Source organism: Pogona vitticeps, chromosome 15 (assembly GCF_051106095.1).
Source record: "Pogona vitticeps strain Pit_001003342236 chromosome 15, PviZW2.1, whole genome shotgun sequence".
Classification (NCBI taxonomy): Eukaryota; Metazoa; Chordata; class Lepidosauria; order Squamata; family Agamidae; genus Pogona; species Pogona vitticeps.
This window is the reverse complement of record NC_135797.1, coordinates 379774-404275: the sequence shown is the minus strand read 5'-3', so window position 1 is coordinate 404275 and position 24502 is coordinate 379774. Positions and strand designations below refer to the sequence as shown.

General features: G+C 58.9%; 1 protein-coding gene and 1 long non-coding RNA gene across 2 annotated transcripts; one reads left to right on the top strand and one right to left on the bottom strand.

Moving 5' to 3' along the window:
• The first annotated feature begins 474 nt into the window (after positions 1–474).
• LOC110081459 (sodium/potassium-transporting ATPase subunit alpha-2) lies at positions 475–22937 on the top strand. The gene is made up of 23 exons (XM_072984160.2): positions 475–929; positions 7469–7573; positions 7931–7990; positions 9158–9361; positions 12092–12205; positions 13367–13501; positions 13814–13931; positions 14313–14581; positions 15107–15305; positions 16211–16320; positions 16768–16902; positions 17237–17426; positions 17819–17994; positions 18227–18363; positions 19032–19182; positions 19833–20001; positions 20287–20441; positions 20789–20912; positions 21251–21396; positions 21929–22059; positions 22284–22385; positions 22532–22623; positions 22804–22937. Exons 1-23 carry the CDS (start codon positions 918–920, stop codon positions 22830–22832), a joined length of 3063 nt encoding a protein of 1020 aa, XP_072840261.1. The 5' UTR covers positions 475–917; the 3' UTR covers positions 22833–22937.
• Positions 3047–7253, bottom strand: LOC110081460 (uncharacterized). The gene is made up of 3 exons (XR_002300965.3): positions 6203–7253; positions 5780–5890; positions 3047–3168 (listed from the first exon to the last, which is right to left on the bottom strand). It is a non-coding gene; the product is annotated as an uncharacterized LOC110081460 (long non-coding RNA).
• Positions 22938–24502: the final 1565 nt, after the last annotated feature.

Here is a 24502-nt window from a genome sequence, read left to right as displayed (position 1 = left end):
CTTGAGGTCTCTGGAGGTTGGGAGTTTGATCTCTCATCTCTCCCCCCCCCCCAGGCCTCCTTGACAGGGGCTGGACTTGAGGATCTCTAAGGTCCCTTCCAGCCCTGCCCTTCTCAGATGACAGTTACGGTTTTATTATTAGTAATCTGCTTGGAGGGAAGAGAGGCTGCACACGCTGGCCTTCACCCACTCCCCTGCTCCTCTGGCGGCTGGCAGGCACAGTGGCAGACTCGGGGCAGGGCGGGGGGGGGGGAGAGGCAGCTATGATGACAGCGCCCGTGTCCCCCTCCGGGGAGCAAGAATGAGGGCTCTCAGGAGGAAAGAAGGTGGCCCCCTGGGGGGGAGGAGGAGGCAGGCCCTTGGGGGAAATGCTCTGCCCTCCCAGGGCTCCCCCCATGTGTGGCACGGGGGGGGGGGAGAAGGGGGCTTTTATGCCAATGGCATAAAAGAGAGCCAGTGCCCGGAGGCTCTCTCTCTCTCTCTCTCTCTCTCTCCTCCTGTGCCAGGGAAACTCACTTTGGAGCGGGTGGCTGCTCAGAGCGGCAGTGGGCAGAGCTACCCAGGGAAGGGGAGGGGGCTGCACGGCAAGGGGGCTGGGGAAGGGGAGAGGTCGAGAAAGCCTGAAGGGGGAAAAAAGGGGGAGGGTGCCAGGAAGGAGGAGCCTCCCTCCCCTCAAGATCCAGTTTCAACAAGTGCCTCGTCCAGAGAAGGAGCGTCGGCGGCAGCAGCAGCAGCGGGTGAACCAGCCGGCTATTTAAAGCCAGGAGGCTTCAGCCCAACTGAATGCCTGCGTCCTACGTGGGCTTCTCGTAGGGGGTTGTTTTCCTGGTGTTCGTCTCCCCACCCCCACCCCCACCCCTTTCTTCCTTCTGCATCATCCTCTTGATCCGGCCCCTCCATCTCTTGCCCCGGCCAAGATGGGGAAAGGGGTAAGTATCCACCCTTCTTTTAAAGGACATCTCTTTTAAAAAATTAGTCATATTTTGCAAGTGTAGGGTGGGAAGAGGACTTTGAAAACTTAAGGAACTCTATGTTTGTGTGTGTCCCCTCCGAACAACCGCTCACCTGGGAAGGCCACGATGCAGGGGGTCCCTGGTGGTGGTCCCTCTCTCGTTTCCCCCCCCCCGCCTCCCCGCCTTCAAAAGGACAAGATCAGAATCGCGGAGGCCGGGGCGGGGTTGTGGGGTAGAGTGGGGGGAGCTGCGCTTGTTTGTGCAGCTGGGTGCCCTGGCGGGGTCATCCCTGCGGAGTCCGGCCTTCCTGGGAGGACCGCACGGCCCATGTTCCCAGACTCCGACCGCCCCACCCACCCGTCCACCCTCCACTCGCGTCTAAACTCAGCACAACAGCCCTTCGCATGACTTCGCGCAGAAGGCCAGTTAGATCGTGGTATGGAAGGCTTGGACGGGCGGCGGAAAGGAGAAGAGCTGCTGCAGGGAGGGATTCTGCCGGATGACTTAATCGTCCCCCGTTCTGTACAGAAAATGTGCTGAACGAGGGCATCCAGAAGGTGGATCGCCCTGAGGATGCTGGGCTTTGCCCGCAACCTGGCGTGACTGTAAGGCCATCTCAAGTGCCCAAGCGGGTTGGTCCTGCTGGCTTGAAAGGGCACCCGGGGTGGGGTGGGGTGGGGACTCCGTGGCCCTTGTGCTGCCAGGGTCGGGGGGGGGCAGGGCTTTGTAGCCCCCAGCTAAGGCCTCCGCCTTAGGGCAAAACCTCTAGCAGAGCACCAGGAGCGCAGCAGCGGGCAAAATCTGCCACCCCTGAACCGCAAGCCGTGGCTGGGGTTCGGGGGCAACTTTCTTGTGCACCCATGCCTGTCTTTTGATCCGCATGAAAAAGTCTCCAGCATGTCTCCAGCGTGGCTTCAGAGACACCCATTCGGTTCAAAAGCTGTTTTCCCACCTTGGAAGGAAAGGCAGGATCCTTAAATCCTCAAAGAAAATAATCTCCTTTGGACGTTTTTAACGCTTTGGTAAATTCCCAGGGCGAGCAAACGCCATCTGCGAACCTGGACAGAACCTCTTATAAGATGTTTCTCTCTGGTGAAACGTTTTTGGCAGCTTAGAAGAACGGTGCCTTTCTCTACACCAGCGTGTTTCCTGGTGCGATCTGAATGTTTAGGACGGTGACTCCCATTATTTATCCCTGATTCTTGGCCGTGTGGGCTGGTGCTGGTGGGAGCTGTAGTCCAGTTTTTCCATAGGACACCTAGTTGGGGGGGCAGGGGGGCTCCACCTTCACAAAAGCAGGTCACAGAAGGTCAACCTGGCATACATTAACTATTCCACTGCAACTATCGTTAGCACAGCTAAACCGTTCCTTGGCTACGTGACTCAGAACAGCCCCTTTTATCACTAATATACAAGAGAGGATGACTGCGGTGTGTATTCAAGACACGTGAGCCTGTTGGGTCACTCCGTTTCCCTATAGAAACGTGGGGGATGTGGAGATCAAGGCACAGATGCTGCCCTTCCGGTTCCCAGAGTCCCCGCCGTGGTTTAATTGTGATCTGCTCTGGTTCGGACTCGATCTTGCCCATTCGGGTGACCTGCAGCCAAACACTCCTTGGGCACAAACTTTCAAGGGAGCAGAGAATGAAAATGGGCCTGTTTTGTTTCAAACCGGGTGATATGGGAAGACAAGGACCCCCGAAAGCTTTCATACCAGGAGTGGAAGAAAATAATCAGAAGCTCAGAGGCAGATTTTGCCTGGATTCTGAGCGTGAAAGGTTTCAGGTACGCTCCTTATGAGCGTCTGTGGTCTAGACAAGTACAGTTTTCTGAATCAAAGGCCTCGCTCCCTCAGGGAACGTAGGTTCGAATCCCTGCTCAGCCACAGAAACTTACTGGGGGGGGGGGGCTTCACCAGTAAAACCACTCCTTCAATAAATTTCACGTACCGTGAAACCCCTAGGAGGTCCCACTGAAAGTGGGTCCCTGCTTCCAAGCACAGGCGACGGACGGGTCCTTGGTACAGAAAAAGCAGCAGGCCGAATGTCACGTTTCCCCCTTTGAAAAGAGAACCCACTTACCGAGGCTCAGCCGAGTCCAAGGGAGTGAGGGTGTCTTTGTACACCTTGAGGGCCTGTTGGGAGCCAGATCCTGCACCTTTGCAAACGGCCCGGGTAGCAGATTCCCTCCAGGTGCAGCTTTCTTGTTTCTAGCCCTGCCGTGGGAGAGCAAGCCAGGCTTAAGAGACCCACCTTCCGGAGTCACTCCGAAGCGGGGCCAAAAAGCAGCTCCCCTTTGGGACCTTGGTTGCCGCCCCCCCCCTCCAAACCCCCAGAGCCTTTGTCCCACTTGGTCCCTGCCTGGCTTGGTTTGGGCTGGTTTGCCCCAACACACAGGGACCTTGCCCCCCCCTCTACACCCCCTGAGGTGGTACTAGAGCATGGCCACGGCCGGACACCCCTGCCCTGTCCCTCTCTCTCTCTCTCTCTCTTCCCCCCCCCCTTTGCCCAAACACCACAGGCCAGCAAGCTGGACCTCTTGCCCCCAGAGCCCCTCGGGGTGGATGCAAAGGCTCCCCATTGCCTTTCAAGCCCTTCCTGGGTCCCTTCGCAGGCCAGCTCTTTGCTGAGGAGAAATGCCTGACGTCCTGCCCCCCCCCAGAAGCACCATCTCCATCATTTCCCCCCCCCCCCCGCTTTTCCTGGTTTTCCCAATGCAAGACCACCGGTTCCAGATCATACCCTCCCTCCTCCCAGGGGGGGGCTCCCCATCCACACCCCATAGATCAGTTGGGTGACCCCAGGAGAGGGCTGGGAAAGGCTTTTCCGGCGGCTCCCTCCGCACTGGTAGCATTGCCTCCTGCCAGTTTTGAGTACGTAAAATAACCCATAGGAGGATTGATGGCATCAATCTAGAAGTAAATCCTTGACCGATGGACTCTCAAGGTTATCCTAACAAGTGTGTTTTAAAAGGAAATGAGGAGATTCTTCTTGTTATAACAAGAAGGTAACGGAGTTTCCCCTTGTTAGAGGACGATGGAAATGGGACTGCATTGGGCCCAGTTTGGTGTGGGGCGCATGTGAATGGAGCCCCTCGCCAGTCACTAGGTTGGCTACTCATAAGTTGTTCCATCCACGCTCGGATTCCCAGCATGTTGTCCTGGAGGTTTGTTCGAGGTCCTTCCATCCATTCCACCAGCGACCAACGGGAGGGCTGGCTGCCCTCCTAAATAAATTTCCTTTGATTCCTGACCTAAGTGGTCCTTGCACAAGCAGCGTGAAACACAGCAATTGTGCAAAACTGCACAGGCTGTTTAGAAAGGGAGGAGGAGGGGGGAGGGGGAGGGCCATTGGCGTCCCCTTCGCTGGACTCAGGCCTGGTCCACGGGCCCATCTGGGACCACAAACTCTGGCCCAGGAGATGCAGATGTTTATCCAGCGGTCAACCAATGCAAAGCAGGCCCTCGTCCCGGGTCTTCATGGAAAAGTGTCCCTCTTGCCAAGATCAACTCTCCTGGCACAGAACAGGGCTGACATTTCAGAGGGACCCCCGGGGGAGAGGCGGGGAAGGCGGGAGAGAAAGGAGCAGGACTCGGGTTCTGCAGCCCCCAAGTAGCAGCCTTTCCCCACCACCACCACCCCAGCCGCCCTCTTACAACCAGCAACCCCCCCCCGAAGCGCCTGCTGCTGAGCCACCGAGCTCACCTCGGTTTACCTCCTGACAGCGATCAACTTGACCCTTGCGTATTTTCCCTTGTTTATAAATAGAAAAAGTAAAACCGGCTTGGCACCGCTGGGGTGCAGGGTGGGGGTCTGTGTGGGGAAGTCTGCATGCCTCTGCTGCCCTCCACTTCCTGTCTGCCTCTGGCCTCCCCAGGCTGGGCAGCATCCAGGGCAGGAGGCGGGAGACAGACGAGACCCCCGTCCCCGTCAAGCCTAGAGGTGGACCACGATCACCCCCAGGGCCCCTTTGCCTTTGGCGTTCTTGACTGGCCTCTGAGCTGGCTGCTCCGTTTGGAGCCCCCAAGTCGCCTTGTGGGCTCCTCTGGCTCCCTGAGGCCTTTTGCAGGGAGATTCCCGGCAGCCCCGCTTCCCTCCTGTCCACCCAAGAAGCGAAGGCGGCTTTGCCTCTCCAGGTGCTTTCCAGAGGCGTTTGACTGCGCTGCTGCCCTCTGAGGGAACGCAGAAGGGCTCCAGGCTGGGGTGTGTGTGACTTCTCGTCCCCCCCTTCCTTTTTTATACCCCTTCTCAGACCAGGAAGAGAGGGGGGCCCTCTTCACCCTGTCCCCAGAGAGTTCAGAAGACGCCTGCCCTGTGCCAAGGGCAGAGAGGGAGGGAGGAGGGAGGGAAGGAAGGAAAGTAGCTGCCTCCCCCCCCATCCACTCCCTCCACCCTGTCCTGAATGAGGGAAATTGAGCACAGAGGCCCCTTTCTGCCCCTCTGAAAGGGCAGCCCCCTGAATGGATGGAGACCCAGGGTGGCATTTTCCCTTTTGCGCACTGCCAGCCTCTTTGGGCTCCTCCGCGCAAGACATGCCTGGGGTGCTAACCAACCTGCCTCCCTCCCTCCCTCCCGGCCTCTGTTGCTGCCCAACGGGAAGGGCCTGCCAAGCGCTCTGGGCCTTGACAGGCAGGAAGAAGGGGAGCCCCCGGAGCCCCTGCCAGCCCGAGAGTGGACAAAGCCGCCAGCTGGGCTCTGTTCTGCTCTCGCTGGCCAGCCCCGGTGCCAGAGAGCTGCGAGAGGGGGGAAGCGCCAACATGGCCCAAAGCACCAAAACGACAGCCATCCAGACTTATCTATGACCAAGGCTGACACCAGTCCCTGTACCTTCAGTAGCAGAGCACCAGAGGGAAATTCAACAGGTAGAGTGCAGGGGCTTCCAGACCGAGGGTCCCTGGCACTGCGGACTCAACAGCCACCCTCCTGTAGCTCTTCCACCTGCACCCGTGGAGGAGAAAAACAGAAGCCTGGTCAGGAAATCAGGGCAGGGAGAAGCGCTACAACCTCCAGGGGCCCTAGGAAAACCCAGGCAGGAGGCAGGCAGGCAAGTCAGGTGGTGGTAGGAGAAGCCCCTGGCCTGGAAACCCCCCACACACACACACCTTCCCAGAGGAGGTGGGACCCCTTTGCTCTCTGAGGGCTGGGGGGGGAGCGGAAATGATCAGTCACTGAACTTTCGCTTGGGGGAAGAGAGAGAGAGAGAGCGAGCAGCCAAGCTGCCACCCGCCCTACAAACCCCAAATAGCTTACATGCAGCGGGTGTGATGTGTTGTGTTGGCTGTTCTCCTCGTGTGTCCAGACTTTTGCAGAGGTGGGGAGATAAGCTTTCAGCCTCCCGACGGAACTCCTGCTCCCCTTTCTCCGTCTGCTTGGCTCTCGGAAATGCCAGCGACGCTAATAGCCTCCCCATGCGCTCGAGTTCCCCGGGACCTGCCAAACGGGATCAGCTTCTCCTCCGTAAGAGCACGGGCAGTGCGGCAAAACAAACAGGTCCCAGGAGCGCCTGCAAAATCAACAAGTTCTACTGGGCAAAACGGTCCCTGCAGCTTTTGTGCCGTTTTCATGACTGCTCCCTTCTTCAGTGACAGTGAGAAGGCAGAACACAACGGTTTCCCGGGGTTGGAACCTTTTAGATAAGAGTGTTTCAGACTCTCTTGGGGGAAAGCTCATGAACCCTTCTCTCCCCTGCGATCGGGTGATCTGGGTCAGGTGAGAAATAGTACGTTAGGTCCTCACTCCATCACGTCCGCCTGGAGGCAGATCTACGTTCAGGATCCTGTTCTGGTTAAGACAAGGCTTCCTGCGGTCCCGTCCTGCCCTGGGGATCTCACTAAACACAGCCCTGCCGCTGGATGGTTTGAAAAAAAGGGTGGTTCCTATATATACACGCGGGTAGCGGAGTCCCGCAACAGCAAGGAACCGCGAAAACATGTGTACCTACACCGACGTGTGTCCCAATCCGTTTCAAACAATTTGAATTTATTTTATAAAATCCAAGCTGCTTCCTTCTTCTTCAGTAAGTTTCCCATCTCAGCTAAGATAACAACAGAGACTATAACCGATTATTTGCAGCTGGCCAAAAAGACTGTCCTTCTGCACGAAATTAAGGAGGGCACGAAGAAGGGAGGGAGCTTTAAATGCTTTCAATGTTGTCATTCTCCAGGCAAACTTATTTCCGTACTTCTTTCGGCACGATTCTTTAGGTCAAATCTCAGCGTCAAAGATTGAGGCCTTTCTCATTCATGTTGTTGTTCCGAAAACTATTCAGCTGGGATTTGGGATGCAGGGAGAGAGTAATTCATTCCCAATACTACTCATTTTATGGTGTTCAGAACAAAAATGACCCCTATTGGTTTTAACTTGTTTCTTTGAGACAAAGCCCAGGAAAGTGGGGCCTGCCTCCTGGGTGGCTCCGCCGAGCACCCTCGTTGGCTTGTCCTGACACCGGCCCGTCTCCCACCCCATCTCTGTCCCTCTCTCGCTTCCTTGAGGCTCACAGCGGCTTCCTCTTCCCAGACAGGACGAGAGTCTGCCCTTCCGGGGGCCACCGCCGAGAATGGAGGAGGGAAGAAGAAGCAAAAAGAGAAAGAGCTGGATGAGCTGAAGAAGGAAGTCAACCTGGTAAGGCCGGCCCCTGGGTAAGTAACTTTGGCAGAACTCTGCCTTTGGGAGGCCGGAAGGAGGAGGGTCCCACACCTCCTTTTCCCACCCCGTGGCCTCGGTGAGGCTGCTGGCTTGCTCCAGGGTTGCCTCCCCATCCCCCGAGCCAAGGCTGCCCAGGAGGAGAGGAAAAGGACGCCTTGGGAGAAGGGGATTGACAGTTCGAGGGAAGGACAGCTCTGCTGGCCGGCCGACCCACCGTTTGCCAGAGATAACCTTTGGATCCTGTTTCTCTCCAAGGACCTTCAGCTCTCTTGCCAGGATGACTAATGGCCTCTCTCTCTCTCTCTCTCTCCTGACTCCCTTCTTCTTCCCCAGGATGACCACAAGCTCTCTCTTGATGAGATCAGCAGGAAGTATCAAGTGGATCTCTCCAAGGTGAGTCCACTCAGAGCCTCTCCCTCTCCCTACATAGTGGGGTAGGGGGGGCAAGGAAGGGGTGCCTTCTGCTGACTCACGTGAACATCCTGCCTTCTCCCAAATGGCTGTAGCAGCTGAAAAAAGGACACCGTCCCATGAGGTCAAGGAAGACACCCCCCAACACCTCATTCTTGCACCCCCCCTTTCTTGCCTGTCTGTTGTTTCTCACCCCGTTAGTGATAGGTGGAAGGAAAGGGGTGGCTAGAAAGAGTGGGGGAAATTCACCTTTCCCCCTCTCCCAGAGAAGGGAGAGGGATCTTTACAGCATGGTAGCATGGAAATTTAACCAACCGACATAAAATAATTCTCTCCAGTTCATTTAGGGTCGCGCAACAGGCAACAGATGGTATTGGGTTAGAAGAAGAAATTATTTAGTTAGAAGTGCTTGGTGGGCTTTTCCCTTGGCCTGTTGCTTGCAAAAGAGTCTGTTTTGTTTTCTGGTTCATCCCTGGGAAACACACCCCTTCCAAATAGGATGGCTTGGGGAATGGAGCTTGGATGAAATCCTGCCTCTCGGACACGGTCCGGCTTCTAACTTGATTCTCTCTGCATCATCCTCTGTCACTTAGCCGAGATGATGTGGCCTTCTGCTGGCCGTCCTGCCTTACGAGCAGAGTCTGAGAGGATTTTTAAAGGGAGTGTTTTTCCTTCTTGCTTTGAATCTCTTTTTTTGGTGCGGATTTTGTTTACCATTTTTAGTGTGTCTGATTCTCTTCTAAAATATGTGTATACTGACACAAACGTATTTGTACGTCTGCTGTTTTACGCTTTTAAATGTTGTCTTTTCATGATGTAAGCCACCTTGGGCCCTTTTTAAGGGGAAAGGCATCGTAAAACTATTTTAAATAAAAGAAAACAAACCCTCAGTCCTGGTGGCCCCTAGCCGCCCTGCACCCCAGAGGGCTAGCAGAGGGCAGGATCTGACTCAGGGCCAAGCCTGCCTCAGTGGCTTTACCCGCTCATTTTGGAATCGCCCTCGTATTCTGCATAGGATCTTATTCTTCATCATAGGATCTCCGTTTGTCTCCCTGTCTGCCTCCCCCTCCCACCCTCCTCTGGCATGCCTCCTTCTCTGGCCAACCCCTCTTTTCTCTCTGTATCCTCTCCTGCCTCTTCCCATCACAGGGCCTTACCAACACTCGCGCAGCGGAGATTCTGGCCAAGGATGGCCCCAACGCCTTGACTCCTCCTCCCACCACCCCAGAGTGGGTGAAGTTCTGCCGGCAGCTCTTTGGGGGCTTCTCCATTCTGCTGTGGATCGGGGCTATTCTCTGCTTCCTGGCGTACAGCATCCAGGCAGCGATGGAGGACGAACCAGCCAACGACAATGTAAGTTCTGTGACAGAAGGAAGAGAAAGCAGCTCTGCCGAAGGCTTTTCCAAGCTGGGCTGAAGAAACGTCTCTCTTAGAAGGCTTAAAACAAAAGCGGAAGTGAAAGGGACCCCAAGCGCTCTCTCCAGACGGGGGTGGGTGGGTGAGGAGAACGAGCATTGCAATGGCCAAGGGCTCTCAAGAAAAGAGTTCGTGACAACACTGGCAGGGGCCAAGCTTTTGGAAATAGACCCAAAAAGGGATCTCAGGAGTCCAGACATGAGCAAGAGAAAAATGTATATTCATTCTTTGGCTGCTTAATTTAAAAAAAAAAAAAGCTAATCCATGATGTTGAACATCACTAGAGAAGGAAGCGAAAATAAAATATCCAGTATCGTACAGAACCACTGGCTGGTGAGCTCTGCGGTTGAGGTCTCTGGCCGTGGAGTCAGAGGTGGGGAGTCTGATTCCCCCTCTCATATGGGACCACACTGGGAACTGCTGTGTTGTTCTGGTCAGTGCACCCCAAAAAGGGCCCAGTACTGCTGGAAGGGTACAGGGGAAAGGGAACCCAAATGGCTGTGGGGCTGGGGCAACGTTGCGGGGGGGCTGTTTGCCAAAGGAGGGCAGGCGAACATGGCTGAAGCAACCCGTGTGAAAACTCTGCATGGCGCAGCCTCATAAAAGTGCCTTCTGCCAAGGAAATGGCCTCAGGTGACCAACCCTTTACGTGGAGGGTTGGTCCACCAAAGTGGAAACTTGGGAGGCTTAGAGCAGACAAGAAGGCAGAGCTTCTCCATAGTGCTAAAGCAGGGGAACTCACTGCCCCAAGATCTGGGAGCCCTAAAAGGTCCAGGTACCTCCGGTTCTGCCTGGGTTCCCACAGCAAAATCTTTGCTCTTCTTGCAAACCAAAAGCTCAACTGGAGAGCAGCTTTTCCATTGGCTCTGCTCGGCTTCTTCTTAGGCAGGGATTCAGCGCCTCTCCCGGAGACTGTGTCGTGAAAGATCAGAGCGGGTGACGTCTGAGCCAGGCAGCCAAAGGGAGATTGTCCAGCCCAGAAAAAGACAGGACTCCAAAATAGCTTGGAGGCTGCTCCTGTCGTAACCGGAGCTCATTCGCACCAGGAGGTCACCCAGAGTGGGAGACCCTACAGCCGGTCCCAGAAATAGCAGGACAGATCTTCGACTGAATGAGAGGGATAGGGACCCCCCCCCCCAGCCCTCTCCCAGGCCCTGTTCTAGGTGGGGAGGAGGTTAATGGGGGGTTGCTCTCCACCCCTTGCCTTGGTATTGCAAGGAAGGAAAAGAGCAAAAAAATAAAAATAAAAAACCACACACACACACACACACACACACACAGAGGGGGTGGTCCCAAAGAGCCCCCCTGAAGTACGTAGGTGTCCTTTTAGATCAAGACCTAATTCTTTTTAATCCCAACATTTAAACTATTGTTTTTCTCTATTTCCATTTTTTCATCTTTTGCAGCGTTGTGGCGTAAGGCAACCGAAGCAGCCAGGGATCCCACAGCTTGTGCCCTCGGGCAGGCTTTCCTCAGATCTGCCCCAAAGGATGGCCCTGGGGGGCCATTTAGCGCCCCCCTCCTCGGCCCCTTCTTCAGAGGGGACCGAGGCAGGCCATACGAGGCGGGGGGGGGGAGAGAAGCTTCTCCCTTTGGGCTCTGGCTCTCACCCAGGCAAATAACAATTCTGGGTCAATTTCCCTGATTGCCACATTAGGCTCTTTCAGCCAAAAAAATAAAAAAAATATTTTTAAAAATTAAAATAAAATAAAAAATACCAGAGGCTTGTGGCACCTAAAACATGCACTAGGTTTTAATGGGCTTTCATGGATGGCAGCCATTTGCATCAGAGGCCTAGGGATTCGTTGTTGTTTTCCCTCCCCCCCCCCAATAAAAAGCAGGGGAGACGCCGCGCCCGGCTACATTTTGGACTTTGCCGATCTTTCGGGATGAATTTCCCCGCTGAGGGAAGATCAGGCTCTCTCCCCCCCCCCCCCCCATGCTCTTTAGCTTGGAAAAGGAAGAAAAAAAGGAAACAAAAATTCTCCTCACGGTGAAGCTCTGTTCAAGAAAGCTAGACGGTTGCAGATTATTTTCTCCCAGGACAAACAGAAATTGTTTTGGGTTGGTTGGTTTTGGGTTTTCTTTTAAAAAGAGAGAAGATTTGGGGAACCGCTGAAAGATTTAAAAGGTCTCTTAGAAACGACCAGGGCTAGGGTTGGGGTTTCCTCAGGAGCTTCACCAAAATAAAAGAAAAAATAATAATAAAAAGGAAAGGAAAGGAAAGGAAAAGAACCCCTTTTTCCTTTTTTGGCCCAAGATTTCCCTCAGGGAATCCAGCCACCCCCCCCCCCTCTCAGGAGCCCTTCCCCCTGGGGGGTCCGGCAGAGTCTCCCTCCTTTCCGGCCTCCCTGAGGGGGACGGTTTCTCCCTCCTCTTCCTGCCTCCCAGGAAGCTTCCAGAAGGGCGGAGGGGCAACACCTGGGCAGGGCGGCTCCCACCAGGCTGCTGGCCCCGGGGCTTGCTGGGAGTTGTAGTCCAGGGGAAAGGGGGCTCTCTTGGGGAGGAAGCGCTGTGCCTGGGAGGGGGTTCCCTTGGTTGCTGGGTGGGGGGGGCTCCCCTCCCTCCTGCCAGATTAATGGTGGTGGTGGGGGGGGCCTTCCTCTCTCTCTCCCCCCCCCTGCATCTCCATCATCTCCATCATCTCCTCCTTCTTCTCCTTCCCAGCTCTACCTGGGGGTGGTCCTGGCGGCTGTGGTCATCGTGACCGGCTGCTTCTCCTACTACCAGGAGGCCAAGAGCTCCAAAATCATGGACTCCTTCAAAAACATGGTGCCCCAGGTAAGCCGCCTGCGGGCCCCCCCCACCGACCGGTCCTGCCCTGGGGCGGTGGGGGTCCGTCTAAACACACACACACACACACACACACCGCTGCCAAGGATTCTCCGTTGTGCTCAGCCTGGGCCTGGGGGAACCCCTGGCCCTCCAACTGTGGCGAGACCACACATCCCATGAGCTACACGGCGTGGGATGATGGGCCTTGTCATCCAAACTCTTTCTGGAAGGCCTCCAGTTCCCCCTCGGGGAGCCCCACGGCCATCAATCGGTCGCTGCTCCTCTGTCCTGATAACCAGAGAGGCTGGGATAGTTAATCAATTCGATTGACAGCCCCTGGCTGGCCTTGGGGGGGGGGGGGGGAGTCCTACGTCTTCCCAAAAGTTATTTTTCCAGGGTGTTCTTATAACCAGCTCCACTGGGAGCTTAAAACCGTCCAAGGGGGAATAACAATAAATACAGAGTCAAAAATGTTTGCGGTATGTTGTGTTTCTTAAAAAGCTATTCTGTCGATTGGGTGAGGGGGCCCACGAGAGGAAGCCCTCGGGCCCGGCTCCCTGCAGCTAGCACGAGCGAGCGAGCGAGCGAGCGGGGCTGCACAAACACACCGCAGTTTGTCCCTGGGAATGTGGAGCCACAACCAAGCCGAGAGAGAGAGGGGGGGGGGAGGGAGGGAGGGGGGAGACCCAGGTGTGTCAGCCCAGCTGCTGGACTGGCGCTCCCCGGGAGAAGTGCGCCACTGCCCTCTTGTGGCGGAACCTGGAAAGATCACGTCGTCCCCAGTCTCCGCCCGGTGGCCCTGCAGCCACCCTTCCCCAGGTGACTATTTATGGTGGAAACAGATACGGCAGCACCTTTGCAATTCGAGGGTGATGAAACCTTAGCTCTCCAGGGATCTGTCCCTCCATGTTTGCACAGTCCGTGTTCAAACGAAGCCTGTTATTTGCCTCTGGCTGGCCAGTCAGTGAACCCGTGCCATCTAATTTATACCTCGTTGGAGGAGAACCAAAGGTTCCTTGGGCACCTCCGCTCCTCAGTGCAAAGCTCCTCCCCAGTCCCAAGGGGGGGGGTCTGCGTGGGCTTCCCAGAGGCGCCAGGAGGGAGGGAGGGAGGCCAGCCGCCCCCTTAGGGGGCTCTCCCTGCAGGCGTAACCTCTCTCCTCCACAGCAAGCCCTGGTGATCCGGGAAGGCGAGAAGATCCAGATCAATGCCGAGAACGTGGTGGTGGGCGACCTGGTGGAAGTGAAGGGAGGCGACCGCGTTCCGGCCGACCTGAGGATTATCTCCTCCCACGGCTGCAAGGTGAGGCGGGCAAGAACCCGGGAAGGCCGCGCGCTCAGTCGGTCCAGCGCCAGGCTTCTGACCGCCAGTCCCAAACCATGAAGTGAGCCAGTTAAGAAAACTTGTGGATTGGTTCAGAATCCCGATGTTCTGTCTCTTTGGGCACTCACCTCCTGATCCTTCCCTCCCCGGAGCTCTGCAGGCAAACAGACCCTGAGGCCAGCCGGCTCTTTTGAACCGCTCCGGCCACTTTGGCCCATGGAGATTCAGTCCCCCCCACCGCCCCCTTCAGGGGTATTTCTGTCCCACAGCTTCTTCCTTTGACTTGGGCAGGTGGATAACTCTTCCTTGACTGGCGAGTCAGAGCCGCAGACCCGCTCGCCCGAGTTCACCCACGAGAACCCCCTCGAGACGCGGAACATCTGCTTCTTCTCCACCAACTGCGTGGAAGGTGAAAGGGCGGTGAAGGTGGACACGGACGGGGAGGGGCCCCCCTCTTTGCAGTGCCTGGGAGACCCCGGCCAAAGGAGAGGCAGAGAACAGGCCCTCTCGGCCTGTTCCACAGAGGCTGGCCTTCAGCATCACCTCTGGGCTGCAGGATTGAGCCCTCTCCGGTTTCCCCTGGCCCTTTCTCGACCAAGCCAGGAGAAGTGGTTTTTGGGTCAAAAGGGGGATTTGAAACTCTGCAGCGTTGTTAGCTCATGGCCAGCAAGAGTCTGTCCCAAAGGAGGGAGGGAGGGAGGGAGGAAAGGTGCCAAGGGGAGCCGCAGATGCTGCCCTTAGCCCTGGGGAAGGAGAGGCGGTGTTGACAGCCTCCCCCCCCCCCGTACAGGTACGGCCCGCGGCATCGTCATCTCCACGGGGGACCGCACGGTGATGGGCCGCATTGCCTCCCTGGCGTCCGGCCTGGAGGTGGGCCGCACCCCCATCGCCATGGAGATCGAGCACTTCATCCGCATCATCACCGGGGTGGCCGTCTTCCTGGGCATGTCCTTCTTCATCCTCTCCCTCATCCTCGGCTACACCTGGCTGGAGGCCGTCATCTTCCTCATCGGCATCATCGTGGCTAACGTGCCCGAAGGGCTCCTGGCCACCGTCACAGTAAGCGGCTCCAGCGTGGCGGGATTTGGGGAGCCTCCGGACGAGGGAGGAGCAGGAGGTGGCGTTTGCAACACACACACACACCCAACACACATGCACACACTGGGTCCCCTGCACCACCAAGCGCTTCTCCATGTGCCGACCCAATAAGCCGAAAGGACAGGCTAGGAATAAAGCACAGGGGGGGGGGTTGCTGGCCCTCCCTACTGGGTACGAGAGAGTCCTCAGCCGCAGCCCCCCCCCCCCAGGATGAAACCCTCTACTCCTGGCACTAGACTTAATATCTTCTCAGGAAAAGGGGCTTATTATTCATTTTTTAAAAGCTCTACATGCATTTAAATGCAAACTAATTCCTTTTAATTTTAAAAAACCCGGCAGGGCGAATCTGGCCTTGAGTCTTAGGAGGAGGGCCTGCCTGGGAGGAAAGTGGCCGGTGAAAGGCAGACCTCCGGCCGGCGGGCTGTTGCTCCCGCTGTTTCCTCCTCCTCCTCCTCTCTCCTCTTTTTCTCCTCTCTCTCCGCCCAGGTGTGCTTGACCCTCACCGCCAAGCGCATGGCTCGCAAGAACTGCCTGGTGAAGAACCTGGAGGCCGTCGAGACCCTGGGCTCCACCTCCACCATCTGCTCGGACAAGACGGGGACCCTGACGCAGAACCGCATGACCGTGGCCCACATGTGGTTCGACAACCAGATCCACGAAGCGGACACAACCGAGGACCAGTCTGGTGAGGGCCGGGCGCTGGCGCTTCATCTCTCCCCTCCTCTCCCTCCTCCTCTCCTTGCCCCACGCGTGCCCCAGAGCGGCCTAGGAAAGGGCAGTGGGTGCAGGAGCGAACGTGGCCAGGCAGCCCCCCCCGCCTCGCTCCATCAGCAGGCCAATCGGCCGCCGTTCCCCAAAAAGTAACATCCCCAAACTCTGGGGCTAGTTCTGAGGGCTTCAGCCAGAACTCAGCCCCACAAGAGCCAGGATAGGGCCTGAATTGTAGAAGACAGACACAGAGAGAGAGGGAGAGAGAGCAAGCACCCGGGCGTCTGCAGAGCGTGTCCTCCTCTCAGGACTAGCCTCACAGGGTGGACCTGAAACCTGAGGGGCAGCTCCAGGCTCCCAAGCAGAGGGGAGCAGCTGCCAACCGGCGGCCAGAATCCAGCCCTTTCTTCGTGATGAAATGAAGCGATCCTCATGCGGGGGCTCTTTCTGGCAGCATCCGTCCCGGGGTTTCACTCCTACGATCCTTGCCAGGGTCGCACCAGCTGGCTGCGGGAAGAGTGTCCGGGAGAGCCGTGGGCCGGCAGGGGGAGCCCCCTATTCAGCCTTCTTCCTGGCGTGGAGGGCCCCCCCCAGGCAGTCAGGGCTGCCCCTTCATGCCCCCCCCAGCACCACAACAGGGCCTCAAAAAAGAAGGGCTTTGCCAATGCTCGAAAGAGGAAGGAGGGGAGCAGACCGTTTCCTAAAGAGTAACGAGGGGCAGAGACGGATCCTTTCCTGAAGGCCACCGTACCGAGCAACAGGCACGGAGCCCTCTTGGAAGGGACTCTCCCCTTCAGAGAGGGAGCCCACCCCCACCCCAGGCTGGCCTTTGGGGGCCTCACCTGAAGTGCCAACCCCCCACCACTCTCCTCTCCCCCACAGGAGCAACGTTTGACAAGCGTTCCCCCACGTGGACAGCCTTGGCCCGCATCGCAGGGCTGTGCAACCGAGCAGTCTTCAAGGCAGGGCAAGAGAACATACCCATCTCCAAGGTACGGGGGGGGTGCTAGCCGAGAGCAGAGAGCTGGGTTCGAGTGAGCGTGAACAGAATCGCAACCCAGCAGGATGTGGAGAAGCAGCACATGCATGCCCACTGAGCAGTATTCATCCCCGTGTGGCAGAAAGTGGCACATGGCTCATTTGTACAGCCAGGGTGGGGGAAAAGCAACGCATTGCCCTGGCGGGGGGGGGGGGGGAGAGGGAGATCTTAGCTGTGACAGAGAGAAGCCGCCACTCCTCCTGGTCTGCTCGGGGCCAGCTAGGAAGGAAAACGGGGGCATCCTCTCCTCCTCCTCCTGCCTCCACCGCGTGGGGGACCCCACCTGCCCTGACCCGGTCCAGGGGCACGCTGCGGATGGCGGTGCTGCCAGGGGGCAGGCGCAGTCTGGCGGCGAGGAGGCCCAGCGCCTCCCTCCTCTTCCCCTTCTCTCCCTGTCCAGAGGGACACGGCCGGCGATGCCTCCGAGTCGGCGCTGCTGAAATGCATCGAGCTCTCCTGCGGGTGCGTCAGGAAGATGAGAGACAAGAGTCCCAAAGTGACCGAGATCCCCTTCAACTCCACCAACAAATACCAGGTGCAGCGACTGGGGAGACCGGGCTGCCCCCCACCCCCAGGAGGAAAGGAGCCGGGGCTTTCTTACACACAGAGAGAGACACAGAAACCCTCCGGCTTGTGGGCTTCCCAGAGGCCTTGGGAACTGGCCAGAGGGCCCGGTCAGCCCCGCCTGGGTTGGGGGAGGGGCACGGCCCCCTTGAGACACCCCCCAGGAGAGGCAGGCTCCGCCCAGGGCTCGAGCGCCCCCAGCCCTGACGGGAGAGCAGACGCTGGCCAGGGAGGCGGCTCTTTGCCCAGTTTCCGCCCCACCTTCCGATCCCTGAACCACCTTAATCTCTCCACCTCTCTCTCAGCTGTCCATCCACGAGCCGGAGGACAGGCCCAATGGCCACGTCCTGGTGATGAAAGGGGCGCCGGAGAGGATCCTGGACCGCTGCTCCACCATCCTCTTGCAAGGGCAGGAGGTGCCGCTGGACGAGGAGATGCGGGACGCCTTCCAGAACGCCTACCTGGAGTTGGGGGGCCTGGGCGAGAGAGTGCTGGGTGAGGAGGAGGGGGCTCAAGGAGGGAGGGAGGGGCTCAGGGGTGGTCCTCCACCCTCTTTGGACAGATGGGACACGGCCCCTAACCCCCCAACCCCCCCTCCCTCGGCAGGGGCAACAGGGGGCAGGACGCTTTGCAAGAGTGGTGGGGCGGGCAGTCAGTCAGTCGGTTGGAGGGGCAGCTCCCCCCAGGGCCTCTCTCAGCTTGGCTCCCTCTCGGGGGGGGGGCTCCACAACCAGGAGGAGACTCCGTCCCTGGCAACCAGCCCCCACTCCCCTGTGGGGGCATCGGCCCCAAGGGGGGGCCCTCCAAACAGGGCAGGAGCGTCGGGCAGGGGTGGGCAGAGGTGGCCCTCCAGCCGCTGGGACGTCTCCCGTCTCCTCGGCCGCCAGGCTTCTGCCACTACTACCTCCCAGAGGACCAGTTCCCCCGAGGCTTCAAATTCGACGTGGATGAAGTCAACTTCCCCATCACCAACCTCTGCTTCGTGGGCCTCATGTCCATGATCGACCCTCCTCGGGCAGCTGTGCCGGACGCCGTGGGGAAATGCCGGAGCGCTGGCATTAAGGTGAGGCGAGGCGGGGCGGGCGCGATGGGGTTGTTCCTCCCTCCCGGAAACACACCGTCCACATTTCTCGGGGATCGGGCGCAGAGGCATGGGAGCTGGCTTTAAGGGCTTCTGTGGCAAGTCAGGGAACTTTCCCCCCCCCAGGCTGGTCACTTGAGGGGATTTCCTGAAACCGCCAAGCGTACAGTTTTCCTTCAGCGGCTCAAGGGCTCCTCTTGACTTCTTCCCACAGGTGATTATGGTGACTGGCGACCACCCCATCACAGCCAAGGCCATTGCCAAGGGGGTGGGCATCATCTCCGAGGGGAACGAGACCGTGGAGGACATCGCCGCCCGACTCAATATCCCTGTCAACCAGGTCAACCCGAGGTAGGCTGGTCCTTTGATTCACAAGAGGTTCTGTCCTTGTCCTCATCCCGGCCTCCCTGGAGGGTCAAACGAGATGAGATACTAGGCTCATAGACAGAAGTAGTGCTCCCTGAAGCAGAGAAAAGCATCTGTTCGTTTTATCATTATTGTTATAAATAACAATGATGGTGGTGGTGGTGGTGTTACAGTTCTATTCTGCCTTTCCTCCAGTTATCTCGAGGAGATATGCATAGTATTTCCTCCCACTATACCTTCGCAACAACACCCTTGTGAGGTAGGTCGGGCTGAGAGAATGCGGACGGACCAAGATCTGCCATCACAATGTGGATGTGAACGCAGGCCTCCCAAGCCCTGGTCTTGATGCCATAACCACGACACCTTGTGCTCCTAACATAGGCTTTTCTCAAATCTGTGCCTTGCAGATTAGCCTGCATGGCTTTGCGATAGGGTTACCGGGGAAGGGCAGCGGTAAAGAGGGGTTTAATTTGCCAGTCCGATTGCTCAGGCATGCAGCTCTGAAGGAATCCCAGCTCTGGAGGGACAAACGTGTGTGTGCACGCACACACACACACACAACCCCCCCCGACCGTTTGATGTGACAACAGCTGCCCCTCCCTGTCTCTTTCCCTCTTTGCTCTCCTGCATCGTTGTGGCCCCTCCCGCCCCAGGGAAGCCAAGGCGTGCGTGGTCCACGGATCCGACCTGAAAGACATGACGTCGGAGCACCTGGACGAGATCCTCAAGAACCACACCGAGATTGTCTTTGCCCGCACCTCCCCCCAGCAGAAACTCATCATTGTGGAAGGCTGTCAACGGCAGGTAGGGGAGCCCCCCCTCCCAATGCTCTTTCCCCGGGGGGGGAGAGACAGGGAGAGCGAGAGAGTTGGGTTCATTCTCTTAGGGACCCAGAAACCTTCTTCAGAACCAGAACGTTCTTCCTGCGCTTGCTCAGGAAAGAGTGGAGACTTCGGGAGGCGGTTGGGTGCCCCTCCAGCCCTCCCTCTCTGTTGGCAGAGCTCAGTTGGCGCTGGCTAAGGCAGATGGGTGTTGTAGTCCAAGCACCCTCGGGAAAGCGGCCCACATTGCCCCCCCGGCTCTGCTACAAGCAGGGGGGGGCGCCTCCTCTTGGCCACCAAGGGCCGGAATGGGCTCCAGGCCAATTCTCAGAAGCTGTCGCCTTCCCGGGGGGGCCAGCAGGGCCCAAGACCAAAAGGGCCAGGTTGCCAGTCCCACCCGGTTTTAGCCCAAGGGTCTTGGGCACCAGGAAGAACCCCCCAGGAGAGGGTTCGGGTCCTCAGAGGGTTTGGGGGAGAGGGAGGGGAGAAACCCCCTGAAATCTGGGCAGCCCCAAAAGGACGCGGTCCTGAAGAGGGGATCCAGGAGCCCCCGGACGGGCCGATTCAGACCCAGGGCCCAAGGGGCTCCAGCCCTGCTCTCCCGGGCCTCCTGACCCTCTCTTCCCACCCTAGGGAGCCATCGTGGCCGTGACGGGAGACGGAGTCAATGACTCGCCGGCCCTGAAGAAGGCTGACATCGGCATCGCCATGGGCATCGCCGGCTCAGACGTCTCCAAGCAGGCGGCCGACATGATCCTCCTGGACGACAATTTTGCCTCCATCGTGACCGGCGTGGAGGAAGGTGTGGAGAGCACACGGGGTGGGGGGTGGGGTGGGGGCTGCTTCTCTACCACCAGCTTTTCCTCACCTGGGTCCTCTGTGGGTCCCCTGCCCCTTCCCGCCACGTCTTCGCGACAGCCTTGCTCACAGGTGGGGGGTGGGGGAATTGGTCAGGCTCCAGCCCCCCCCAACGAATTGGAGAATTTGGCGAGGTCTTGAACCTGCCTCTCCCAAGCCCCCACCCGGGCCCCTGCTGCCCCCCACCCCCCAAGCCTCCTCCGGACCGCCTCTGCCCTCCGTCCGGCAGGGCGCCTGATCTTCGACAACCTGAAGAAGTCCATCGCCTACACCCTGACCAGCAACATCCCCGAGATCACCCCGTTCCTGCTGTTCATCATCGCCAACATCCCTCTCCCCCTGGGGACCGTCACCATCCTCTGCATTGACCTGGGCACAGACATGGTGAGTGGACAGCCCTCGCCCCTCGCCGCCTTCGGGGGCCCCTGCCTGCCTGCCCTCCCGGGAGAGACGGAAGCCCCAGGAAGGCGGTCGGTCCTTCCCTTGTCTAAATAAGCGAGATGGGGGGGGTCAGAGAACTGTGCTGCCCAGGAGAGCGCAGCTGGCCTGAGAGGCAGGATCACTTCCTCGGTGGGTGGGGGGGTGGAAGGGAGGGAGGGAGGGAGGGAGGAAACAGAAGCAGCCCCCCCTCCCCACAGGCATACCCACCCCCTTTGGCATCCCGTGTCTGAGGGAGCCAGCCCAGACCCCAAGGGACCCCCCCACGCCCTGGGGTCCTGCTCCTCTTCTAGGTCCCGGCCATCTCCCTGGCCTATGAAGCGGCCGAGAGCGACATCATGAAGAGGCAGCCCCGAAACCCCAAGACGGACAAGCTGGTGAACGAGCGGCTGATCAGCATGGCGTATGGTCAGATCGGTGAGTCTGTCCGGCCGGCCTCCGTCGGGGAAGTGCTCTCAGCCTGTGGCAGGGAGTTCCACAGGACAAAACACTGGCCACCAAGCCTCCCCTTTAAACCTCCTTGGCCACTTTTACAGGAGGCACGTCAGGGATTGTTAAGCGAAAATCCTTCTCCTGCTGAGCGTCCACTTCATTCCTGGGCTGCCGCCCATCCTTGAATCAACAGTGGGCCAAGCCCGTGTCTGGAGGCCTCGTCCGGGCTGGCCCCGCTTTGCTGGAGGATGCTGGGGCCAAGCCAGGAAGGCCTGACCTTCTCTCCACCTTTCCTTCCGTTCCCCCCCCCGCCCACCCCCCAGGTATGATCCAGGCTCTAGGTGGCTTTTTCACCTATTTTGTCATCCTGGCTGAGAATGGCTTCCTGCCCACCACCTTGCTGGGCATCCGGCTGGACTGGGATGACCGCTCGAAGAACGACGTGGAGGACAGCTACGGCCAGGAGTGGGTGAGTGGACGGGCGGGCGACGGGTGAGGAGGAGGAGGGCGGGCTGTCAGCTGACGACACAGCCTGGGGCTCCGTGGGAAGAAGCCGTGCATCTCTGGCCAGCAGAAACTCAAGGGGAGCCAACGTTAAGGAAGAGTGCTCTTTGGAACGCCCGTTCCCAGGATGCTTGGGTCTGTAGTCCAGAAATAACTCTCGCAGCCTTGGGGAGAACCGGCACGGTGGCCTCGCCTTCCACCTCGTGCAGAAGGCCAACCGAGAAGGAAACCAGGCAAGGCGTCTCGGCAGAAGGGCTGCCCCCTCTGCTCCCCCCCCCCCCCCGTGGGGAGAGATGCTTGTGGTTTTCTTTGCCTCTGTATCTTGCACTTGCCAGGCTGGGCTTTGTGATGGGTCGGCAGGAGGTTGGCAAGTTCGATGGCCGAAGCAGGAGACCCCGTTGTGGGAAGGCCAAGGCTTTGCCCAGAAGATCTAGCCGGATGGAGCTGAGGGAGGCTCCCGCCCGTGACGGCCCCGTGTGCCCTTCCTCTCTCCGCAGACCTACGAGCAGCGGAAGGTGGTGGAGTTCACCTGCCACACCGCCTTCTTCGCCAGCATCGTGGTGGTCCAGTGGGCCGACCTCATCATCTGCAAGACCCGCAGGAACTCGGTCTTCCAGCAGGGCATGAAGTGAGTGGCCCTGGGAGCTCGGCCCCCCCTCTGGTTTCACCCCGGGGGGGGGGCGAAGAGCCCTGCTTGGGTGGGGTGAGAGGGTGGGATGGGGGGGCTCCTCATTCAGGAGGAGCAGCAGAAAGGGGGGGCTGAGGAAGCCCCATCCCACCCCACCCCTCTCGCCTCCAAGCTCACCCACCCCCTCCCTCTGCTGCCCTTTCCCCTCCTTTTCCTCTTTTCAGGAACAAAATCCTGATCTTTGGCCTCCTTGAAGAAACCGCCTTGGCCGCCTTCCTCTCCTACTGCCCAGGGATGGGGGTGGCTTTGCGCATGTACCCGCTCAAGTGAGTGACTGGACCTCGCTGGAGGGCACAGGGGGGTGGGGGTGGGGTGGGGTGGGGACCGTAGCACGCACCCCCCTGACCCCCCCCACCGCAGCTGCCACCCACCTCCCAAAACCTCCTGGGGCTTTCTCCTCTCCCTCTTGCAGGGTCACCTGGTGGTTCTGCGCCTTCCCGTACAGCCTCCTCATCTTCATCTACGATGAGGTCAGGAAACTCCTTCTCCGGCGCTACCCAGGCGGTGAGTCTCTCCCCACAGGGCCCCCCCCGGGTCAAGTCACCGCCTGCCCCCTGGGGGGCCCCACACACCCACCCGTGTGCAGGAGCAGGAGGGCCCGGCTGGGGCTGAAAATGCCCACGGCCAGGCCCCGTTTCCCACCCTTCCCTGACCGTCCCTTCCCCTCTTCCTTTCCTTTGCCAGGCTGGGTGGAAAAGGAGACCTATTACTAAGCCAGCAAGCTGAGCGAGCCGGATCTCCAGGCTGGATTTGTCCCTTGCAACCCGTAGCCAACATATGTAGCTGGAAGGATGGAATTAAAAAGTCATTTAACCTGGGCTCCCCCTCCTGCCTCGCTCTTCCCCTCGGCGGCGAATCTCGCAAAACAGCAAAAGGACACAAAGGCCACCATCCTTCCCCACCTCCTCAAACGCGTGCCCCGCTCGCCCCGTCTGCTTTCCAAGTGGGATGGAGAGCTGGGGGGGGCGGGGGGAAGGCCCGGGCGCACCTCCCGAACCAGCCTCCTGGCCAAGCTGGAGGCGCCTCTGCCCGTCGGGAGGTCTCTGTCCTCCCCCACGTGTGCTTTCAAAGGCAAGGGAAAGGGAAGAGGGGTCTCTGGGTCTGTCTTGCCCCTTCCCCCCCCCCGTGTGGATGCAGAGCGGGATGGTGATGGTCTGGGAGGGGGGAAGATGCTATAGCACTCTGCTCCGCAGTGGGGGGAGGCCAGGGAGCAGACCGGCCGGACCTGGTGGGACCCGGGCGGAGGGGACCCCTCTGGGGCCTCACAGAAGCACGCCCTGTCCAGCCCAGCCCGGCCCGGCCCGGCCCTTCCGCAGGTGAGCTGCAGGTGAGCTCCCAGGACCGCCCGCCTCCCCTGGGCAGCAGGTGCTTCGGCCCGAGGCCGGCCGCCTCCCGCTTTCCGCTGGCCCAGGTGCTAATGGCAGTCAGAAGAGCTGGGCAGGCAGTTTAAAAATAAGGCTGTAGATCAGCAGAAAGAGCCGAAATAATTCCAGAGCTCACTTAAGCCGCCAGGCCCAAGGCGGCATTTGCACCGATTAAAATAACGGCAGCTGTCGTGGCCCAATTGGGGCCACGGAGAGGGCTAAAAATAGCCTCCGGGGGCATAGCTTGCCTTAAAGATTTCTGCCTTGTGTTTTGACACACACACTCACACTCACACACGCACAGAGTTACACAGGCGTCCACCTGGGCAGAAGAGAGGAAAGGCCTGGCTCTCTCGCTTGGGCCGGCCCAGAGGCGGCTCCTCCTTGTGCTGCCGGGGGTGGTGGCGGTGGTGGCGGCGATGTCCCTCCTGCCCCGTCGGCCGGTTCCGCAGAAGGCGTCAGCGAGCGAGCAGCCCCTCGTCGGAGCGCTGGCCTTCATTGGAACAAACAGAGATGCGACAGCTGGGAAAGGACTGACCCACATTAACACTGAAGCCACACACACAGACACCCACCCCTGACAAAATGTTAATTGGGTTTAACCTTCCACTCGTGCACAAAAATGGAAAGGCACAGGAAGGGGTCTGGGGTTGTTCCTCTGCGTCGGTTTGGCCTCCTTGGTGGGATCCGGCCTACTCGGCGCCTTCGCCAAAAGGCTGCCTGGGTTCTTCCCTGCCCACCGGGGGGGGCATTTTGTGGGGTGCAGAGCCCTCTTCTCACCCTGCCATTCCAAGCTGCACCTTTGATGCCCGTCGCGGTGTTGAGGCTGCGCCCGTGTGGTGGGAACAGCTGGATTCGAAGGCAAGAAAGACAGCTGCCGAAGGGCTCACTTGGGGGGGGGCAGACTCAGAGGAGGAGGTCCTTCTGCTTCCTGGGGGGGCTCACTCCCCCCCTAAGCCCCCTCCCCCCAAAAGACCCCCTTTGGGCATGTCCCGGGCTGTGTGGCTGGAGGGCAGGGA